Source organism: Scyliorhinus canicula, chromosome 5 (assembly GCF_902713615.1).
Source record: "Scyliorhinus canicula chromosome 5, sScyCan1.1, whole genome shotgun sequence".
Taxonomy (NCBI): Eukaryota; Metazoa; Chordata; class Chondrichthyes; order Carcharhiniformes; family Scyliorhinidae; genus Scyliorhinus; species Scyliorhinus canicula.
In genome coordinates, this window is record NC_052150.1 from 212,224,022 (window position 1) to 212,244,815 (window position 20,794).

General features: G+C 46.1%; 2 protein-coding genes across 6 annotated transcripts in view; one reads left to right on the forward strand and one right to left on the reverse strand.

The window, feature by feature from the left end:
- galnt11 (UDP-N-acetyl-alpha-D-galactosamine:polypeptide N-acetylgalactosaminyltransferase 11 (GalNAc-T11)) overlaps window positions 1-2,510 on the reverse strand; it is a 246,718-nt gene extending 244,208 nt beyond the window's left edge. For all 4 annotated transcript variants that reach the window (XM_038798429.1, XM_038798428.1, XM_038798430.1 and 1 more), the window contains exon 1: window positions 2,420-2,510. The gene's annotated coding sequence lies outside the window, so the exon portion shown is untranslated. The remainder of the gene's footprint in view (window positions 1-2,419) is intronic.
- LOC119966550 (THAP domain-containing protein 2-like) lies at window positions 1,922-20,206 on the forward strand. Of its 2 annotated transcripts, none has more exons than XM_038798437.1 (4): window positions 1,922-2,117; window positions 9,393-9,585; window positions 10,716-12,049; window positions 20,019-20,206. In XM_038798437.1, the coding sequence occupies exons 1-3, from the start codon at window positions 2,047-2,049 to the stop codon at window positions 11,124-11,126; spliced, it is 675 nt and encodes a 224-aa protein (XP_038654365.1). In that variant the 5' UTR covers window positions 1,922-2,046; the 3' UTR covers window positions 11,127-12,049; window positions 20,019-20,206. The 2 variants fall into 2 exon arrangements, with proteins under 2 accessions (XP_038654365.1, XP_038654366.1); XM_038798438.1 differs by lacking the exon at window positions 1,922-2,117 and adding an exon at window positions 3,020-3,153.
- The last annotated feature ends 588 nt before the right edge of the window (window positions 20,207-20,794 follow it).

Consider the following 20,794-nt stretch of genomic DNA (forward strand, 5'->3'; position numbering starts at 1 on the left):
TAAGATTGATCAACTTTAATGAGCAATAGCATTCAGTGGAACCAAGGCATGGTAGTTAGTGAACAGGATACGCAGAAGGAAAGGAACAAAAATAAATAACGAAGAGGAAATAGAGAATTTGTACTAGCTTGGAGAGAGAAAGAATGATCTAAAAGTAAAATTTACTGTTACCATTTGTTGATTTTCATAGAATTTACAGTGCAGAAGGAGGCCATTCGGCCCATCGATTATGCACTGGCTCCTGGAAAGAGCACCCTACCCAAGGTTAACACCTTCACCCTATCCCCATAACCCAGTAACCCCACCCAACACTAAGGGCAATTTTGGACACTAATGGCAATTTATCATGTCCAATCCACCTAAGTTGCACATCTTTGGACTGTGGGAGGAAACCGGAGCACCCGGAGGAAACCCGCGCACACACGGGGAGGATGTGCAGACTCCGCACAGGCAGTGACCCAAGCGGGAATCGAACCTGGGACCCTGGAGCTGTGAAGCGATTGTGCTATCCACAATGCTACCGTGATGAATTAATAGATTTGCTGAAAATATCTTTCGAAATAAATTTTCAACCTGCAGTTTGTTCCTCGATAAATCAAACTTTGATTGACCAAAGGTGAAGTTTTAAACAAAGTAAACAGTCACAATAATGGAATTATGTATATCCATTGCTTTTTTGTTGTTTTTAATATTGTACCTAAATAGCATCAACTTCTCCCAAAAACACAAACTTACTTGAACTGTCACGTTATCAGAGTGGTGACTCAGGTAGGTCCTACAGTCTCAACACAATTTTGCAGCAGTATCACTTAGTCAAATCATAGAAGATTTTGCTCAGTCTCTATACAATTAGTTTGGCTATTTTACAAAATTATTTAAGAGGTAAATATCCTATGCTGAAGGGTATGGAATATCAGAGGTTTCTAGGGTGGTAAACACATCACTTCCCCATCATCTTTTGGGTAATGAACAGGGCGAAAGGGCACAGTCTTTCGGAGATGATCAACTCGGACAGAGCAATGGTTAGGCCAATTAGAAAACATGATGCAATCTTTGGGTACATTGGGCAGGGAGAGTACAGCATAGGTTCACCACAATGATAACAGGACGATAAACTCAAAATACTAGAACTATTTCGGCAGGAACAAAACCAAGTGGAGATTTTTTTTAAAAGTATGACAGGGCCCTAATAAAATATGTAAAGATTATTTTGTCTGTTTGGGAATTAAGTAAACATGCATCCTTAATTGGAGTCACTAAGGAAATTTAATGAGTGAGATTGTAGGAAATTATTTTCCGCTTTTAACAGCAAGGTAGCAAGCTTCTGAAGCACGAAGCGTTGGGTTTAAATTCACGATTGGTCCAACGTAGCCAGCACAGACAGGAAGTTGAATGGCTTCCTCTCATGTTGCAAAGACTAATACCGATCTTCAGCAAGTTTCTAACATCACATTGCTTGGATTCGTTTCACAAAGACAGGAGTGGCGATTTTTTAAAATTAGCGGTGAAAGCAAGGAGCTGGCTTGCTGACATCAACATCTAGCCGGGATTCCGAAGACACGTCGGCAGGGATGCAAGGGACGAGTTGGATAGTGAACATCGGGCGGACTATTTATGCTCCACAAACTTAAGTCCGGGAGTGGTTTTAAATTTAGCGCCGACTACAATTCTCTTCCCCCCCCCCCCCCCCAACAATCCCATTTATTCGGAGTGGAGATGGAGATAAAATTGGTATTACAATAAATGAATATTTAAAATTCCTCCCACTCGAGGGGCGGGAGAGAAGAGACGTCTCTTTCGACGCCGAGCGCTGATAGGCTGATACCTTCCCCTCTCTCCCCCTCCCTTCTGCCTGCCCCTCAGGAGCAAACTACTCACCACATCTGCCATCTTAGTAAAGGAGGGGGGCAGGTTTTTTTTGGAAGGGGGGGGGGTTAGGGAAAAGAGCTCAAGGAATTGTTAATAGTTTACCATTTTTTTAAAAAAGGGGGTGGTTGAGGAAGGAGGAAAGAAAGCGGATGGTGCCGGAGAGCAAATATCAATAAAATGCCAACCAGCTGCGCGGCCTTAGGATGCACGGCGGTGTACAGGAAAAACACCAACACCAGCTTCCACAGGTGAGGGGTGAGTGACCAAGAAACGTGGCGTCTCGGTTTAATCAGCCTGGGTTAGTGAGGGGATGAGCCTGGGTTAATGAGGAGAGGGTGGGCCTGTCCTCCTCTCTTCCCCCCCCCCCCCCGGAAGGTTAAGCCGGGCCTGCGGCCTGTTCCCATGGCACCCGCCGCGGCCCAACGGGGAGGGGGTTTATTTATTTTTTTTCTTTTCTTTCCACCCTCCTCCCCTTCTTTTTATTCGTAACGAGTTTTAACATCGTGCGAGCTGCCGCCCAATCTCCTTTACCCTGTCGTGCGGCGCCTACCTGCGGTCAGGGGGATTGAAGTCTGCCGCTGGCCTGCCGAATGCGGCATATTAATTTTTTTTTCCTTGCCTCCCAATATGGGGTGGGGGAGGGCATCAGCCGGAAGTGCGGACCCTAGCGCGGGCCCGCCCGCTCACTCCACAGCGGGATCACTTCCTGTAGGCCGCGACGTGATGCGGGCCCCGCCCCCTTCAGCCCCTCTCTACCCCACTTCCGGCTCCGCCCCCCCCCAGTCCTGGTCCCGCCCCCCCCTCCCCAGTCCTGGTCCCGCCCCCCCTCCCCAGTCCTGGTCCCGCCCCCCCCCTCCCCAGTCCTGGTCCCGCCCCCCCCCTCCCCAGTCCTGGTCCCGCCCCCCCTCCCCAGTCCTGGTCCCGCCCCCCCTCCCCAGTCCTGGTCCCGCCCCCCCTCCCCAGTCCTGGTCCCGCCCCCCCTCCCCAGTCCTGGTCCCGCCCTCCCCTCCCCAGTCCTGGTCCCGCCCCCCCTCCCCTCCCCAGTCCTGGTCCCCCCCCCCTCCCCTCCCCAGTCCTGGTCCCCCCCCCCCCTCCCCAGTCCTGGTCCCGCCCCCCCTCCCCAGTCCTGGTCCCGCCCCCCCGCTGGAGGCCCCGGTCCGGCCATTCCCCTGATCCCGGTCCCTGAGGGCTGTCACACCGGCTTGAAGTGCGGCTGGATGCTTGACTTCTCATCAGTTCCAAGAAAACTGCAGCAACGACATTCACTTTGATGGCAACGAAGTGGTATAGCGTCTTGTGTACATGTAGCTATAGCAACGACATTCACCTGTTGCAAACCCAGAGCAAAGACTAGCAGTTACAGAGCTACCAAGTGCATTGTATAGCGACAGCAACCATTTTCACTTCCATAGGAACTCTCCAAGGCTCCTTGGGCAGTGCCGCTGATACCATCCAGAAAGACCGCAGCAGATGCCTGGGAACCTCCACCTGAAGGTTCCCCTCAAAGAACAAAGAAAAGTACAGCACAGGAACAGGCCCTTCGGCCCTCCAAGCCCGTGCCGACCATGCTGCCCGTCTAAACTACAATCTTCTATGCTTCCTGCGTCCGTATCCCTCTATTCCCATCTACCTCACGGTAGCATGGTGGTTAGCATCAATGCTTCACAGCTCCAGGGTCCCAGGTTCGATTCCCGGCTGGGTCACTGTCTGTGTGGAGTCTGCACGTCCTCCCCGTGTGTGCGTGGGTTTCCTCCGGGTGCTCCGGTTTCCTCCCACAGTCCAAAGATGTGCGGGTTAGGTGGATTGGCCATGCTAAATTGCCCGTAGTGTAAGGCTAATGGGGGGATTGTTGGGTTACGGGTATGCGGGTTACGTGGGTTTAAGTGGGGTGATCATTGCTCGGCACAACATCGAGGGCCGAAGGGCCTATTCTGTGCTGTACTGTTCTATGTTCTATGTATTTGTCAAGATGCCCCTTAAATGTCACTATCGTCCCTGCTTCCGCCACCTCCTCCGGCAGCGAGTTCCAGGCACCCACTACCCTCTGTAAAAAAACTTGCCTCGCACATCTCCTCTAAACCTTGCCCCTATGGCCCCTAGTAATTGGCCCCTCTATCCTGAGAAAAAGCCTCTGACTCGCCACTCTGTCTATGCCCCTCATAATTTTGGAGACCTCTATCAGGTCGCCCCTCAACCTCCGTTGTTCCAGTGAGAACAAACTGAGTTTATTCAACTGCTCCTCATAGCTAATGCCCTCCATACCAGGCAGCATTCTGGTAAATCTCTTCTGCACCTTCTCTAAAGCCTCCACATCCTTCTGGTAGTGTGGCGACCAGAATTGAACACTATACTCCAAGTGTGGCCTAACTAAGGTTCTATACAGCTGCAACATGACTTGTCAATTTTTATACTCAATGCCCCGGCCAATGAAGGTGAGCATGCCGTATGCCTTCTTGCACAGTCACACACCACCCTGACTTGGAAATATATCGCTATTCCTTCACTGTCGCTGGGGTGACATCCTAGAACTCCTTCCCTAACAGCACAGTGGGTGGACCTACACCTCTGGCACTGCAGCGGTTCAAGAAGGCAACTCACCAACACCGGCTCAAGTGCAACTAGGGCTGGGCAATAAATGCTTGTCTAGGTTAGGTGGGATTACGGGGAGAGGGTGGAGGTGTGGTCTTAAGTAGGGTGCTCTTTCCAAGGGCTGGTGCAGACTCGATGGGCCGAATAGCCTCCTTCTGCACTGTAAATTCTATGAGGTAGCAAAGCCCACATCCAGCAAATGAATAAAAATAATATAATAATCATATACATTTATATAGCTATAGCAGAGACTTGCATTTATTTATCAACAGCAAAGATTTGCAATTATGGAGCATGGACTTGCATTTCTCCAACTTTTTCAGCAACTTGTATTCATATTGACACAGCTAAAACTTGCATTTCAATCTCCCAGCCGGAAAAAGAACATTAATAGCAGGGGTGACTAAAAGCTTGGTCAAAGAGAGAGGTTGTAAAGAGGAGGGAGATAGAGGCTAAGCGTGACCACACAGCAGCGTGAAATATATTACGCAGGCCATGTTCTGTTCGAAATAACTGGAAAAAAAAAACAGGTGCTCAAAACAACTAAATTTTCAAGTTAACACTGGTGATGGGTCAGCAGAACTGAGTGCAGGATAGCATTCGTAAAGTTCCAGAAGTGCTAAAGTCTATGGAGGATGGAATGGTGACCAGGAGGGCCTTGGAATATGTGAGCCTGGAGGTGACAAAAGAATGGGTTAGGGTTGCAGCAGGAGATAGTTTGAAGTACAACAGAAATGGGCGACACTGAAGTGGATAAACAAGGTTAAACTTTTATAATGAAGTGGATAATGTATCAGAAATTCAGTTTACAGTTAAATGAGATTAGTATTTTACTGTTCTATCAAATTCCACCACGCACCTTTTGGAATGAGAAAATTTCCACTATTTTGAATGCAACAAATTTATTGCTGCCAGCTAGGTTGTAATGGGGTGAATGGGTGCGGTTGTATTTGCAAAGCAATATTGCCAAATTAATTCTGGAAGTTACGACTCTCAAACCTAGAATCAGAAAGGTTGCAGCACGGTAGCACTGTGGTGTCTCAGCGCCAGGGTCCCAGGTTCGATTCCTGGCTTGGGTCACTGTCTGTGCTGAGTCTGCATGTTCTCCCCGTGTCTGCGTGGGTTTCCCCCGGGTGCTCCGGTTTCCTCCCACAAGTCCAAAGATGTGCAGGTTAGGTGGATTGGCCATGATAAATTGCCCTTAGTGACCAAAAATGTTAGGAGGGGTTATTGGGTTATGGGGATAGGGGGGAAGTGAAGGCTTAAGAGGGTTGGTGCAGACTCGATGGGCCGAATGGCCTCCTTCTGCGCTATGTTCTATAACTCTAAGTTGTGTCTGTGAAGGCGCAATTCATCCAGAACTCTTCCCCTCCCTTTTCCACATAGTCCTCTAAATGCGTCTTTTTCAGATAAGCATCCTTTGAAAGCCTCTACTGATTCTGCTTCCATCACACTCTCGGGCAGTGTATTCCAGATCCTAACCACTCGCCACATGAAAGTTTTCCTTCACGTCGCCATTGCTTCTTTTGCCAATTACCTTAAAATTGTGCCCTCTGGTTCTCGATCCTTCCAACAATGGATACATTTCTCCCTATCTGCTCTGTCCATTCATGATTTTGAATATATCTACCAATTCTCCCCACAACCTTTATCTCCAAGGAGAGCTTCCCACTTTCTCCAATCTTTCTAATTAATTAAAGCTCCCTATCCCTGGAGCCATTCTCCGGAATCTTATCTGCACCCTCTCTGGTGCCTTCGTAAGCTTCCTAAATTGTGGTACCCAGAATTGTGGACACAATATTCCGATTGCCACTAAATCCTTGTTTTGTACAGGTTGCACCTAGCTGTTTTGCTTTTGTTAGCCATGCCTGTTGATAAAACGCTGGATGCAGTATGCTTTATTAACCGTGTTCTCAACCTTCAAGGACCTCTGCACATATAAACCAGGTCCCTCTGCTCCTGCACCCACTATAGAATTGTACCCTTTATTTTCTGTGGTTTCTCTGCATTCTTCCAACCAAAATGAATCCCTTCTCTGCACTAAATATGATCTGCCTCTTGTAGCTCCGTTCCAACAACCCAACTATGTTTTTTTGAAGTTTTACAATGTCATCCTCATGTCGTAATACTTCCAAGTTTCATATCATCTGCAAATTTTGAAATTGTGCCCTGTACACCAAAGATCTAATATATTATTAATATATATTTGAAATAGGAGTATGAAATATGTGAAATAGAATAAATGAAATAGAAATATGGGCGGCACGGCAGCACAGTGTTGCTTCACAGCGCCAGGGACTCGGGTTCGATTCCCGGCTTGGGTCAATGTCTGTGCGAAGTCTGCACATTCTCTCCGTGTCAGCGGGGATTTCCTCCGGGAGCTCCGGTTTCCTCCCACAAGTCCCAAAAGACGTGCTTGTTATGTGAATTCTCCCTTAATGTACCTGAACAGGCACCTTAGTGTGGAAACTAAGGGATTTTCACAGTAATTTCATAAAGCCGACTTGTGACGCTAATAAAGATTAGAAGGGGTCCAAACACTGACCCCGGGGAACTATAAATCTTCCTCCAGTCTCAAAAACAACTATTCCCCAATATTCTCTGTTTTCCTGTCGCTCAACCAATTTGATATCAATGTTGCTCCTGTCCCTTTTGTTCCATGAGCTCTATCTTTGCTCACAAGTCTGTTGTGTGGCACCTTATCAAATATCTTTTGGAAGCCGATGTGCACCACATCAACAGCATTACCCTCACCAACCCTCCATGTTACCTCATCAATAAAAACTCAAGCAAGTTAGTTAAACACAAATTGCCACTAAAACTCATGCTGGTTTTCCTTAATTAACTTGCCTGTACCCAATTAACTATTCATTTTGTCCCTAATTATAATTTCTAAAAGCTTTCCCACCACCAAGATTAACCTGCCGGCCTGTAGTTTCTGGGCTTATTGTTACGTTGGCTGTGAACAGGATTGTGACATTTGCAATTCTCCAGTCCTCTGGCACCGCCCTGAGTCTGAGGAATATTGGAAAATAATGGTCAGTGCCTCTGCAACTTCCACTGTCACTTTCCTCATTACCATGCATCTCATCGCATCAGCTTTAAGTGCAGACAGCTATCCAATACTTCCTCCTTTATCAATTTTAAACCCTTCTGAGTGTTTGAATTATCTCATCTTTCACTGTGACGTGGGCAGCATCCTCTTACTTGGTAAAGACAGATCACAATATTAATTTAGTAACCTAGTCAGACCTCCGAGTCTGTGCGTAAATACCCCTTTTGGTCGCTCGTTGCCCTCACTACTCCTCTTACCACCCTTTCACTATTTACATGCCAATAGAAGACTTTTGGATTCCCTTATATGTTGACAACCAGTCTCTTCTCATACTATCTCTTGGCTTCTCTTATTAGCTTTTTCAATTCTCCTCTGAACCTTCTACATTCAGTCTGGTTCTCAATTGTATTAGTCACCCGAGTCTGTTATTAGCACATAATTTCAGCTTCACCTTCACCTCTATCTCTTAAGTTAACCCAGAGACTCTGATCTGTTTGCCCCACCTTTGCCCTTCGTAGGAATATACATTTGACTGTACTGGGACTCTGTCTTCCCTAAAGGCAGCCCGTTGTTCAGTTCCAGGTTTGTCTACCAACCTTTGATTCCACATTTTCTGGGCCAGATCCATTGGCTTTCCCCCAGTTAATTTTTTCTACTCTGGATTGCTCCTTGTCCTTTTCCATAACCAGCCTAAACTTTGTCATAAAACGATCGTGAGTCCCGCATGTCTGCCTGTGACAGTGTAAAGAACATCACGGAGAGGGTGCAGAATATTCCGCAGAAGGGGCAGGAGTGAGTCAGAAGTTGTCACACACATTGGCACCAATGACATGGAAAGGACAGTCATCGGCGAGGTCAGAATTTCAGGATCTAAGGTGGAGGTTAATAAGTAGCACTTCAACGCGAGTGATCTTTCCAGCCAGAGTAGAAATAGGAAGACAACGGGGGGGGGGGGGGGGGTCAGTGCGTGGCTGAAGCATGTGAAGGAGGGAGAGCCTCTTGCAGCATTGGCACCAGTTCTGGGGCAGAAAGCAGCTAACGAAAATAAATGGTTTTGCACCTTAACAGGATTGGGGCCAAATTCCTTGCGGAAAGGTTCACTCGTGTGGTTGGGCAGGGTTGAAACTAATTTTCAGGGGGGAGGTGGGCACATAGAAGTAGAAAAGAGGAATAAGATACAAAAAGTTAGGATACTAGACAGTGCTAGAGAAGGCATCAGTTCCATATTAGATGAGTGAAAGACTAAAAGCTTTGGCAGCAGGTCTCTCTTTTCGGCAATGATCAAGTCCTGTACTACCAAGCATATTTTTTTGAAAGAGCTATCCAATTAATTCCACTCCTAGCTCTTTCTCCCCAAAACCCTGAAAGCATTTCCTCTTCAATTCACCTGTTGAAAGTTACTACCGAACCTGTGTCTGCGAAAGTGCATTCCAGGCAGCAATTTGCTGGGTTTCTCAAAAATAAATGGATTTGCCCATTTCCACTCCTTTTTTCTTTGCTAATTATTTTAAATCTGTGCTCTCTGCGAACCGAGCATCCCACCAGCAGAAACAGTGGGTGGGATTTTCTGGTCTCCCAGCCGTGTGTGTCTCACCGGCGCGCCGTTCGCTGGCGGCAGGATGCTATCTTCCCGCCGCTTGTCAATGGGATTTCCCATCGTAACCGCCCCACGTCGCCGGGAAACGCGGGGGCGCGCTGCCAGTGGGAACAGTGAATTGCAGCGGCCGGAGGATTTCGGTCACTTTATCCATCTTTATTCTTCTCCAAACCCTTCATAATTTGGAAGGAATTATACTTTTAGAATGTTTACAAGTTTACAGATCTGCAGATCGAAGAAAGATCACCTGTTTTCCATTCGTCTTTTCTTCTGATTTTCAAGGTTTCCCTCTAACCCTCGGAGACGGACGGAGTGGATACAGCTTGTGCGACGTGAAAACTTCAAACCGAGCAAACACACCTTCCTTTGTTCAAAACATTTTGAACAAACGTGCTTTGACCGGACAGGACAAACCAGGCGCCTGAGAGAAGACGCTGTCCCTACAATATTCGACTTTCAACAACATATGCAGAACGTAAGGCCAAGGATCTTGCAAACATTAAACTGTAAAGATCACGGGGCGGTCATTAACATAACGTAAGAAATAGGAGCAGGAGATGACAGTGCGGCCTGCACCATTCAGTATGACCTTCAGCTTCAATTCCATTTTCCTGCCTGCTCCCCATATCCCATTTATTCCCTGGGGAATACCTCAGTCTTCAATATATTCAATGAAGAAGCATCCACAACCCTTCGGGGTATACAATTCCCAAGATTCACACTCCTTTGGGTGAAGAATCTTCTCCTTGTGTCAGTCCAAAATTACCATCCTGAGACTGTCCTGTGTTAACCTATAAAAGTGTCAATCAACCATACTTTTAAAGTATCAATATTTAAAGTATCAAAGTTTAATATATTAAAGTATCAATAGGGGCTGTTTAGCACACTGGGCTAAATCGCTGGCTTTGAAAGCAGGCCAGCAGCGCGGTTCGATTCCCGTAACGGGTTCGATTCCCGCTGCTTCCTTTTGTGCCCCGATCCCTGTGGCTCCCTGCCACTCCCCTTTCTCTCGGCCACCCTGTTGCTCCCCTCTCTTTCTCACTGTTTCTCCCCTTGTCTCCATCTTCCCATCCCACCTTCCCTCTGCCTGCATCAACTCCGTGGCTTTCCGCTTCCCTGTTGTACACCCTTCTGCCTCACTGTGGCCTCTGACCCCCCCCCCCCCCCTCCCCCGGTCTCTCCGTCTCCCGGTCACCCCTAACATGACTAAATAGCACATTCTTCCCATGAGCTAGTAACTGGATATCATTGGGGTAAGAAAGAGGAAAAAGATAATGTTTATGGGGAATTAATCTCAAACAGAGACACCCTTCAAAATTGGAGGTACCCTTCATTGGGCATTTGTGTTTAATTGCCAAGGTCTGAGCCATGGCCTTGGATTGCCAGTCAGGGGATGGGAATTGTCCTCCGCACACCTTGGTAGAGAAAGGACAATCAGCTGGGGTTCCTGCTCGCTATACACTGTCCATATAAAGTGCCCATAAGTGCATGTAGAATAAGCATGGGATTGGACTTGACTGCAGCTAATCTCACACCATAAATAGCCTTCCAACACTACGTAACATAACACTAAATTTGTGTGTATGTGTGTGCTTGTATTTACAGAAATTAGTGTCCCGGAAAACCCCCCTGACCTCGGTGGGTATCAGCAGTAACCAGCAGGCCCCGTACAAGCCTAGCACTAGTACTAGTACCAGTACTACCACTAGCACGACTAGCACTAGCACCAGTACTCGCACTTGCGCCACCAGCAGCACGGAGGTTTTCCAAGAGCATAGCTACTGTTTGGCTAATCCCGTCGTGGCCAAGAGGAAGGTATTCCAGCTGCAAGATGAAGTGGACTACCTCAGGCAACAAATAAGGATCAGCAGGCAGAGGGAACGTCGAGTGGTGAAGAAATGGAGGGGGATCAGCAACCTGCTCGAAGAGCTGAAAGAGAAAAACCTTTTGCCTCGTGGCAAAGGAGCGGAGCTTGTTCAGTCCGTCTTGACTGATGAATCATTTAAAGGCAGATGAGCTCACCAGACTCTCACTAGTGCGATGGGGCAGTGACCAGACAAGGCAGTTTGGCTTCGCTTCACTGTCCACTTATTTTGACCCGAAGGCACAGGAGCGAAGATTTTTGAACAGCCCTTTTTACTTTACCAAACTCTGGATACTATTGGTTTATTGGTTGTTGTTTGCTTCAGCAGTCAATATAAAAACATTCATGAGTGATGCACATTGCATTTGTAGCCTTGAAATGTAACCAGGTGGTGCCGCTGTTGTTGTAGGGGACACCGATGTATGATTTAGTAACAATAGACATTCTGCTTGCGAAACATGGCCAGGACAGGTACTTTCTCTATCATGGCTTGCTAGAAAATGACAGCCAGTTCACTCGAGCAATGCCGTGACTATGTGTTATTCAGTGGCTCCTAACAAATTGCTAGCCAACTATGTGCCTTGACTCCAGATTCAGAAGGACAGCTCCTCTGAAACACGGGAAGGGTTTTTAGAATTTGAATTTAATGAACCATCCACCATGGTGAGATTTGAACCGGGAACCCCGGAGCCTTGCTTGAGGTTTGTGATTTATCAGTTCGGTGACCAATGCCACTAGGCCACAGGAGAAAGCCACCATAACGTTTTTGCTTCCCCTACCCATTGCCCTTTCTGCGATTTCCAATTCGTGCTCAAGATTGGACTGTTTTATGCTATGTACTTGCACACAACACAAGCTGGATTGAGACTGCACCTGATCCATCTGATACAGGCTTTTTACAGCCAGCAGTAAGTGATAGGAGGAGAAACGTTTATCTGACTAATTGAATAGAATATCATCACTAATAGGTGCTGACCAGAAAATCAGCCTCCTGTGTCTTTGCAGATGTCACAAGCATCTACACCTGCAACATGAGGAACCCAAACAGATGCAGTCTTCAGAACCGACTGTGGTGGTAGGTCATTATCAACTGATAAATGTTTTTTTTTTAAAGTGACAAAGTATTTTGAATTTCAGGAAATTATTCAGAATACATTAAGTGCAACCAACAGGGCCAGCCAGCCAGGCGATGTGCAATCAGCAGACTAGAAAAACAGCTCCTGACAGCACAAGATAAATGCACAGACCTCAACTTCATTTTTGTTAGCCCTCCTGTGGGACTGAAGGAGCTCCCGCCCAGATGAAGTATTGCCTTTCATTGAGCAATAGGGGTTATTGGCAAGTCGAATGTCTTCTAATATCTATTGATGCTTTATGTATTTGATTAAGAACTCTTCAGTTGTAAGTCAGACCAGTTCTTGTAATTGCCCAGCTGGCAAAGCAAATGACTAGCAGCAACCCCCCCAACACTATTTCCAGGACAGATGTGGGGAATCCAACCATGGTGCCAATCTCTATCCAGGTACCAGTTCTGAAAGCGCAGGATGCGGAATGCTGACCAATTTATGGTTTCCGAGCAATGCAGTTCAATTGCCTGCTAACAATTACAGTCCGTGGTCAATTCTGCAGAATGTCCACTTGAATGAAATCTGAAGGAGGAAATTGCATTCCATGGGCTTGTACCCCAGCAATGATTCAAGAAAAGATAGTTGGCAGAAAAAAGAAAGGGAAATAAAAATATATATAAAAACCTTAAGTGGCCAAGGGGATTTTTTTTTTAGATTAAGTTAAAACGAGCCATGTATTAAAGTAAGATATTATGTCACCCTTTCTTTACAAACCAACTTCTCTCATTTTTCTTTCCCACCTGCTCAACTAGCTTTCAGCTAAATTCTTACGTATGTATGTATCCAAACCATCGTGAATTATATTTTCAAATGTAAACATTCAGGGAAGAATGAACTAAGCAATTCTTGCACCTTGGCAGCGTGGGGTGGGGGTGGTCTCAGCTAAACTAATATGCCTGGGGATCGGAACCTATGCAAGGAGTCAGAAAAAGAGGGAGCAAGGACATAAACAAAAGGTAGAAAAGGGAATAGGAAAAGTGATAGATGGAGAAACCAACGGCAAAAATTCAAACAGGGCAAAAGAGAAAAATATTGGGAACAAGACATTGTGAAAAAGACAAACTTAATGCAAGCAGCATTTGCAATAAATTGGATGAACTAATCGTGCAGATAGATATAAATGGATATGATGGGGCTGGTTTAGCACACTGGGCTAAATTGCTCGATTTTAAAGCAGACCCAGGCAGGCCAGCAGCACGGTTCAATTCCCGTACCAGCCTCTCCGAACAGGCGCCGGAATGTGGCGACTAGGGGCTTCTCACAGTAACTTCATTGAAGCCTACTCGTGACAATAAGTGATTTTCATTTCATATGATATGGAGCAGCACGGTGGCACAGTGGGTTAGCCCTGCTGACTCACGGCGCCAAGGTCCCAGGTTTGATCCCGGCTCTGGGTCACTGCACGTGTGAAGTTTGCAGGTTTTCCCTTGTTTGCGTGGGTTTCACCCCACAACCCAAAGATGTGCAGGGTAGGTGGATTAGCCACGCCAAATTGCCCCTTAATTGGAAAAAATGAAATGGGTACTCAAAATTTGTTTGTTTTTTTAAATTGGGTTACAGAGACATGGCTGCAGGGTGACCAGGGATGTGAGCAATATGACCAATATGTGGAGGAACCAACTAGAGGGCAGACCATCTTAGACTGGGTACTGTGTAATAAGAAAGGAATCATTGCCAATCTGGCTGTCTGAGACCCCTTGAGGATGAACGACCATAAAGTGATAGAATGTTTGATCAAGGTAGTGAGTGAAATAGTTGATTCAGAGACTAGGGTGCTGAATCTTAGTAAAGGAAACTATGGGCAGCATGGTGGCGCAGTGGGTTAGCCCTGCTGCCTGACGGTGCCGAGGTCCCAGGTTCGATCCCGGCTCTGGCTCGGTGTCCGTGTGGAGTTTGCAAATTCTCTCCATGTTTGTGAAGGTTTTGCCCCCACGACCCAAAGATGTGCAGGCCAGGTGGATTGGCCATGCTAAACTGCCCCTTAATTGGAAAAATGAATTGGGTACTCTAAATTTCTTTAAAAAGTAAAGGAAACTATGAAAATATGAGGCCTTGATAGATTGGGGAAAGTTACTTAAAGGGACAATGGCAATGGCAAACATTCAAGGAACGCATGGGGGAACTGCAGCAACTGGTCATTCCTGTCTAGCACAAAAGCAAAATGGGTAAGAGCCAATCCATGGCTTACAAAGGAAATTAGAAATCGTATTTGATCCAAGGAAGAAGCATACAGATTGGCCAAGACAAATAATAGGTCTGAGGATTGGGAGCAGTTTAGAATTCAGCAAAGAAGACACGGGATTGATTAAGAAGGGGAAAATAAAGTACGAAAGTAAGCTTGCAGGGAACATAAAGACTGACACTAAGAGTTTCTATAGGTATGTGAAGAGAAAGAGATTGGGAAAGACAAATGTATGCCCCCTACAGACAGAAACAGGGGAATGCATAATAAAGGACAAAGAAAAGGCTGAGCAATTGAACACATACTTTGGTTCTGTCTTCACAAAAGAGGACACAAATCAGATACTAGAAATGGTGGAGAATGAAAGGGTTAATGAGAGGGAAGAACTGAGGCAGATGAATGGTAGTAGAGAAATGTTGCCGGGAAAATTGATGGGATTGAAGGCAGAAAATCCCCAGTGCCTGATAATCTGCATCCCAGAGTGCTTAAGAAGCTGGCTCTGGAAATAGTGGAATCATTGGTAGTCATCTTCTGGGATGCTATAGACTCTGAAACAGTCCCTGCAGATTGGAGGGTAGCTCACATCACTCCAATATTCAAAAAAGGAGGTAGAGAGAAAACAGGGAATTATAGATCAGCAAGCTTAGCATTGATAGTCAGGAAAATTCTTGAATCCATTCTCAAGGACTTTATAGCAGGACATTTAGAAAGCAGTGGCAGGATCAGTCAGAGTCAGCATGGCTTTATGAAGGGGAAATCATGCTTGACAAATCTGTTGGAATTCTTTGAAGATGTAACCAGTACATTTGACAAGGGGGAGCCAGTTGATGTGATATACTTGGACTTTCAGAATGCGTTTGACAAAGTCCCGCATAAGAGAGTATTGTGCAAAATTAAAGCGCATGGGTTTGGGGCAAGTGTATTGAAGTGGATAGAAAACTGGTTGGCAGAGAGGAAACAAATTGGCAGGCAGTATCTAGTGGGGTACCACAGGGATCGGTGCTGGGACCCCAGCTATTCACAATGTAAATAAATGATTTGGATGAGGGAACAAAATGTAACATCTCAAAGTTTGCAGATGATACCAAATTAGGTGGGAGGGTGAACTGTGACGAGGATGCAGGGATCCTACAGCATGATCTGGATAGGTTGGGCGAGTGGGCAAATCAATGCAGATGCAGTACAATTTGGATACGTGTGCAGTTATTCACTTTGGAAGCAAAAACAGGAAGGCAGATTACTACCTGAATGGTTGTAAATTGGGAGAGGGGAGTGTGCAGCAGGACCCGGGTTGCCTTATGCACCAGTCACTGAAGGTAAGAAGGCTGACGGTATGTTGGCCTTCATTGTGAGAGGTTTCGAGTACAGAAGCAGGGATGTGTTCCTGCAATTATACAGGACTTTGGTGAGGCCACACCTAGAATATTGTGTGCAGTTTTGGTCTCCTCTGAGGAATGATGAGGGAGTGCAGCGAAGATTTACCTGACGAAACCAGAGATGGCGGGACTGTCATATGAGGAGAGATTGACTAGGTTAGGATTGTTCTCGCTGGAGTTCAGAAGAATGAGGGGGGATCTCATAGAGACTTATAAAATTCTACTAGGACTAGCCAGAGTAGATGCAGGGAAGTTGTTCCCAATGATGGGTGTGTCCAGAACCAGGGGCCACAGTCTGAGGATTCAGGGTAAACCATTTTAGACAGAGATAAGGAGACATTTCTTCACCCAAAGAGTGGTGAGCCTGTGGAATTTATTACCACAGGAAGTAGTTGATGCTAAATCATTTAATATATTCAAGAGTCGGCTTTATATAGCATTTGGGGCGAATGGGATCAAAGGCTATGGGGAGAAAGCAGGATTAGGCTATTGAGTTGAATGATCAGCCATGATCGTGATGAATGTCGGAGCAGGCTCGAAGAGCCAAAGGGCTTATCTTCTACATATCTATGTATCTATTTCTGATGGCGATAACTCCAGTTGCCACTCCTATTGCTTGGGCATCCGCAGCACTCCATTAGTCTCACACAGAGTTATTAACCATCCGGCAGCACGGTAGCATAGTGGTTAGCATCAATGCTTCACAGCTCCAGGGTCCCAGGTTCGGTTCCCGGCTGGGTCACTGTCTGTGCGGAGTCTGCACGTCCTCCCCGTGTGTGCGTGGGTTTCCTCCGGGTGCTCCGGTTTCCTCCCACAGTCCAAAGATGTGCGGGTTAGGTGGATTGGCCATGCTAAATTGCCCGTAGTGTCCTAAAAAGTAAGGTTAAGGGGGACGTTAAGTTGTTGGGTTACGGGTATAGGGTGGATACGTGAGTTTGAGTAGGGTGATCATTGCTCGGCACAACATCAAGGGCCGAAGGGCCTGTTCTGTGCTGTACTGTTCTAAATTCTAAATTGGATGTGGGCCATGCTGTCCTAAGCTTCCATCATTGCTCCCCCCCTGTCCTGCCATCCTTAATTGAACAGCGAGCATGGAGGTGGCTCATTAATTGGCCTTATCCAGCAAAATACATCTGGCAGGAATGCTAGAACGTCAAGCAGGACAGGACCATAAAATGGTCCCAATGTCAGCTTCCCGACACTTGCGGGTGCGATTTACCGGCTGCGTTTTGTCGGAAGCGGGAGGGGACCCGGCCGGTAGATCCAATGTGAGGTCTTTCAGGCCTTGCGAGATCTCATGAGACATCGCAAACTGGATCCCGCCCACAATGTTAAACCTTTCTATTCCCCCTTCCCACACCATCCTTTTACAACAAATTTCTTCAACGTCTTTAATGAAGCAATATTATTATTGTTGATCTCACTTTCCTTTTCTTGCTGCTGACATCAATTACGAGGTATATTCTGAAGTGACTGTGTCTTGAACAGTAGAAACCATAACTTATTATACCCGGCCAATTCTGGCAAACCACGTTATAGGCAGATTTCTGGTTGTACCACTTCCTGTGGGCTTCAGAGCAGCTCACAGGCCAAGGAAAACGGTGGAGTGGTGGTAATGTCTAGTATTCAGAGGCCTAGGTTAATGCTCTGGAGACACGGTTAAAATCCCATCATGGCAGCTGATGGAATTTAAACTCAATTAAAACCTGTCTCTGTATGGGTAATCATGGCATAATCGATGTCATAACCCATCTGGTTCACTAATGTCCTTTAGGGAGGGAAATCTGCCCATTCTGGTCAAGCCTACACCTTAATCCAGACACACAGCAATGTGGTTGACTCTTAAGCATTCTCAGAAATGTTGTAGCAATTAGGAACGGGCAACCTCGCCACATCCCACAAAATAATAACTTTTTTTTAAAGTTTTCAGTCACATTGCAGATGTTTGCAGTTGACTTGAGCAGCCTGTCTTTCCCCACCACTTCTCTGAAGTGCACTTAAATGTCTGCCCTCTAGCATCTTTCAGCATAGTACCAGCCACTCTGCTTACACCGTCACCTCTACCATTGGTCCAGCCCACTTCCCTGTTCATCAATCCCTTGGTGATGTTTTGGAGTTACATTCTATATACGTGCTGACTACGCCCAGTTTTCACTCCAAAACTATCCCTGTACATTTCTCATCTAAAACAAAACTCTACATCGCAGCTACGATATCCCTTTTTCGAGCTGCTTGCTGAGGTTAAACCTGGGCCATTGTCCACCCAGAGCTGAAGTTCAAACCCCATTTCCTAGCCTTCACCAAACCCCCACCACCCAAACCGTTGCCATTTCCATCTCTCTAATTAATGTTCCCTGTCTCTATCTCTCCTTCACCCAGCCAAAGCTCCCTCCCCCAACCTGATGCCGAACATTCCCAATGAAAGGCCTGAGTCCCACGCTGCACAAACTCCCAAATCATCGAAAACTTCACCAACTGCAACCAGCAAGACCTGTTCATCGACTACCTGTTTTTACCAGTCTTCATTGATTTGTCCTCTCCTAAAGTATTGATTTTCAAAGTCACCCTGATATCTCTTCTCACAATATCAGAAGGCAGCTCAAATAATTCCCTTCATCCATATCTTCCTCCACATTTTCTCTTACTTGGTATCACTTCACCTCAGAGAAAAGCAAATTACTGTGGATGCTGGAATCTGAAACGAAAGAGAAAATGCTGTAAAATCTCAGCAAGTCTGGCAGCATCTGTAGGGAGAGAAAAGAGCTAACGTTTAGAGTTCGATGACTCTTTGTCAAAGCTGAGAGAGAAAGTGGGAAATATTTATACAGTGGAGTGAGAATTAAAGATGAGTCATAGCCACAGAAACCCAGGGAAACCGGTGGCTGTGACTCATCTTTCATTCTCACTCCACTGTATAAATATTTCCCACTTTCTCTCTCAGCTTTGACAAAGAGTCATCGGACTCGAAACGTTAGCTCTTTTCTCTCCCTACAGATGCTGCCAGACTTGCTGAGATTTTACAGCATTTTCTCTTTTGTATCACTTCACCTCATCCTGCCATTCCCAACCACTCAAGCCCACTCTATTTTGTGAAATACCCTTTGGTCATCTTAAAATGTGGAAGTTGCTAAAGTAAAATAATCCTTAACCAAGTCTCTGACCTTCCTTATGTTTCCTCCTTCCCTCTAAAATCATTTATAACTGCCCCTCCCCCATTCTTGCCAACAAGGGGAAAAAAAACACACGGAAACAGGAGTGTCAGTGCATGAATTAAGGAGTGAAAATTCTCCTTAAAATCTGAAAGGGATAAGTGAAATAGTGGTCCCAAGATTAGGCCCCCTCTTCCTTACTCCCCACCACACCACTACCACAACAGGCAAGAGAAGCTTAGCAACTGGTATCAAAAATGTTAAATCCTGAAATACCTTCCCAACACACCATATATGCGTATACTTTTTTTTTTAGGTTGTAGCTTTTGAGCTATGAGTGTTCCATCTTGCTATTAGCATGTTTCGTTCAGGCTCCCCGCAGATAGGATCCTAAGTTTAAACTTAATTAATCAAAATTTAAGAACTAATGGACATGTTTCCCAGGGCACGGGGAACCTGAACAAAAGAGAGGCAAAATAAGGTGCCAGCTCCTTCAGTTTTTTAGAGCACTCCTTGAGGGCCAAGAGGAACAGCGGGTCCTCATTCTTCCAAGACCACTCCAGGAAGCTCTCCTTAATTGACAGCCCACCCCCACCTAGCTCTGATGGCAAGCCCCAATCTTTTCATTCTGACATTGCCAAGCTCCGTGAGCCCATCCCACCATCATAATTCAGTGTCTGCTGTCCTCGGCTCCCGGTTCCGCTGGCTGGCGTTTCTGCCCGCCAACCAATCAATTTGGCCAGCTGCAGAGCTGGAAACACAAGAAGGAAATCTTAAATGAGAACCTGCCATTTTGGACACATTACTGCCCTCCCCTGTTCTCTCCCCTTACATCTCGGAGCCATTATTTATTTGATCAGGCACTTAACAAGGGGTTATAAACTTTATATCAGTACTAGAAGCACGACAGAGATCAGAAAGATCTCTCACACGCCTGGTTATTCAAATCTGGAATTTTTTACCACAGTGGCTGTTGAAATCAGATCCCTTGTGACATTTAAGAGGGAATTAGATAAACATTTGGAGAGAAAGAGCTTGAAAATGGCATTAGAACAAAGGATTCCCATATAGAGGTAGTAGCAGCACAGGAATGGTCGGCTGTGTGACCACATCTACATTTGTACCTGTTCTTTTTCCAAGGACGTGAAGTTTATTCATGTATTTAGATTGAAAAATTGTATTTGATTTTCACTTATTCTACCAATTTCAGGGTGTTGCTCAGAAATCCATAAAGCTCCCCAGACTTACAAGAGAGCCCGGCGAACGGAAGGGTTGTGACTACTACAACTTATCGCCATTTCCAGAAACGCAATGGCGTCTTCCTCTTACGTCTAACTGGCTGCCCTGCCGTTTATTGTACCTGCTGCAAATACGAGGTGTGTTGCAGAAGAAAAAGAAGCAAATATGTTTGGTACAGGCCATGCATAACATCCTCCGAATTCTAAACAGTGAGGATGGGTCAGCAAAAGCCACAAGTGCGCATGGGGTGTGGGAGGGCGGAGGGAAGGGAGGGATGAAGGTATTGTCTATGAACAATTTTAAAGCCTATTCGTGTTTTGTTGCTCGCCTGCTATGTATATTGCAGCATCATTGGAATATTGGTTGTACAAACTATTTTTAAGTTGTTCGGATGGCTGAATAAACAATCTAGTAAGTAGAGGAGCTATTCAGACCACAGAAGTCCTGGGTTCAATCCCCTGTCAGTGCTGAGTTATCTAAGTCTCAAAGGAGACAGGAATACTTAAAAGTTGCCCTCGATACCCTTGAGTTACAGGCAAATTGACCAGGGTTGCTGCTTTTGCTCAAGCCACCACCACAGGCTGGGCACATGAGCGAACATTTGGCGAGGGCAGCGTTCACCTTTGACACCCTCTCACCTGTTGCAAATTCAGTCGAATAACAGTCGCCACCAGGCGGTTTTCCTACATTTAGAACCACAGGATTCCCACAGTGCAAAAGGAGGGTGCTGAAAAAGCACCCTACAAA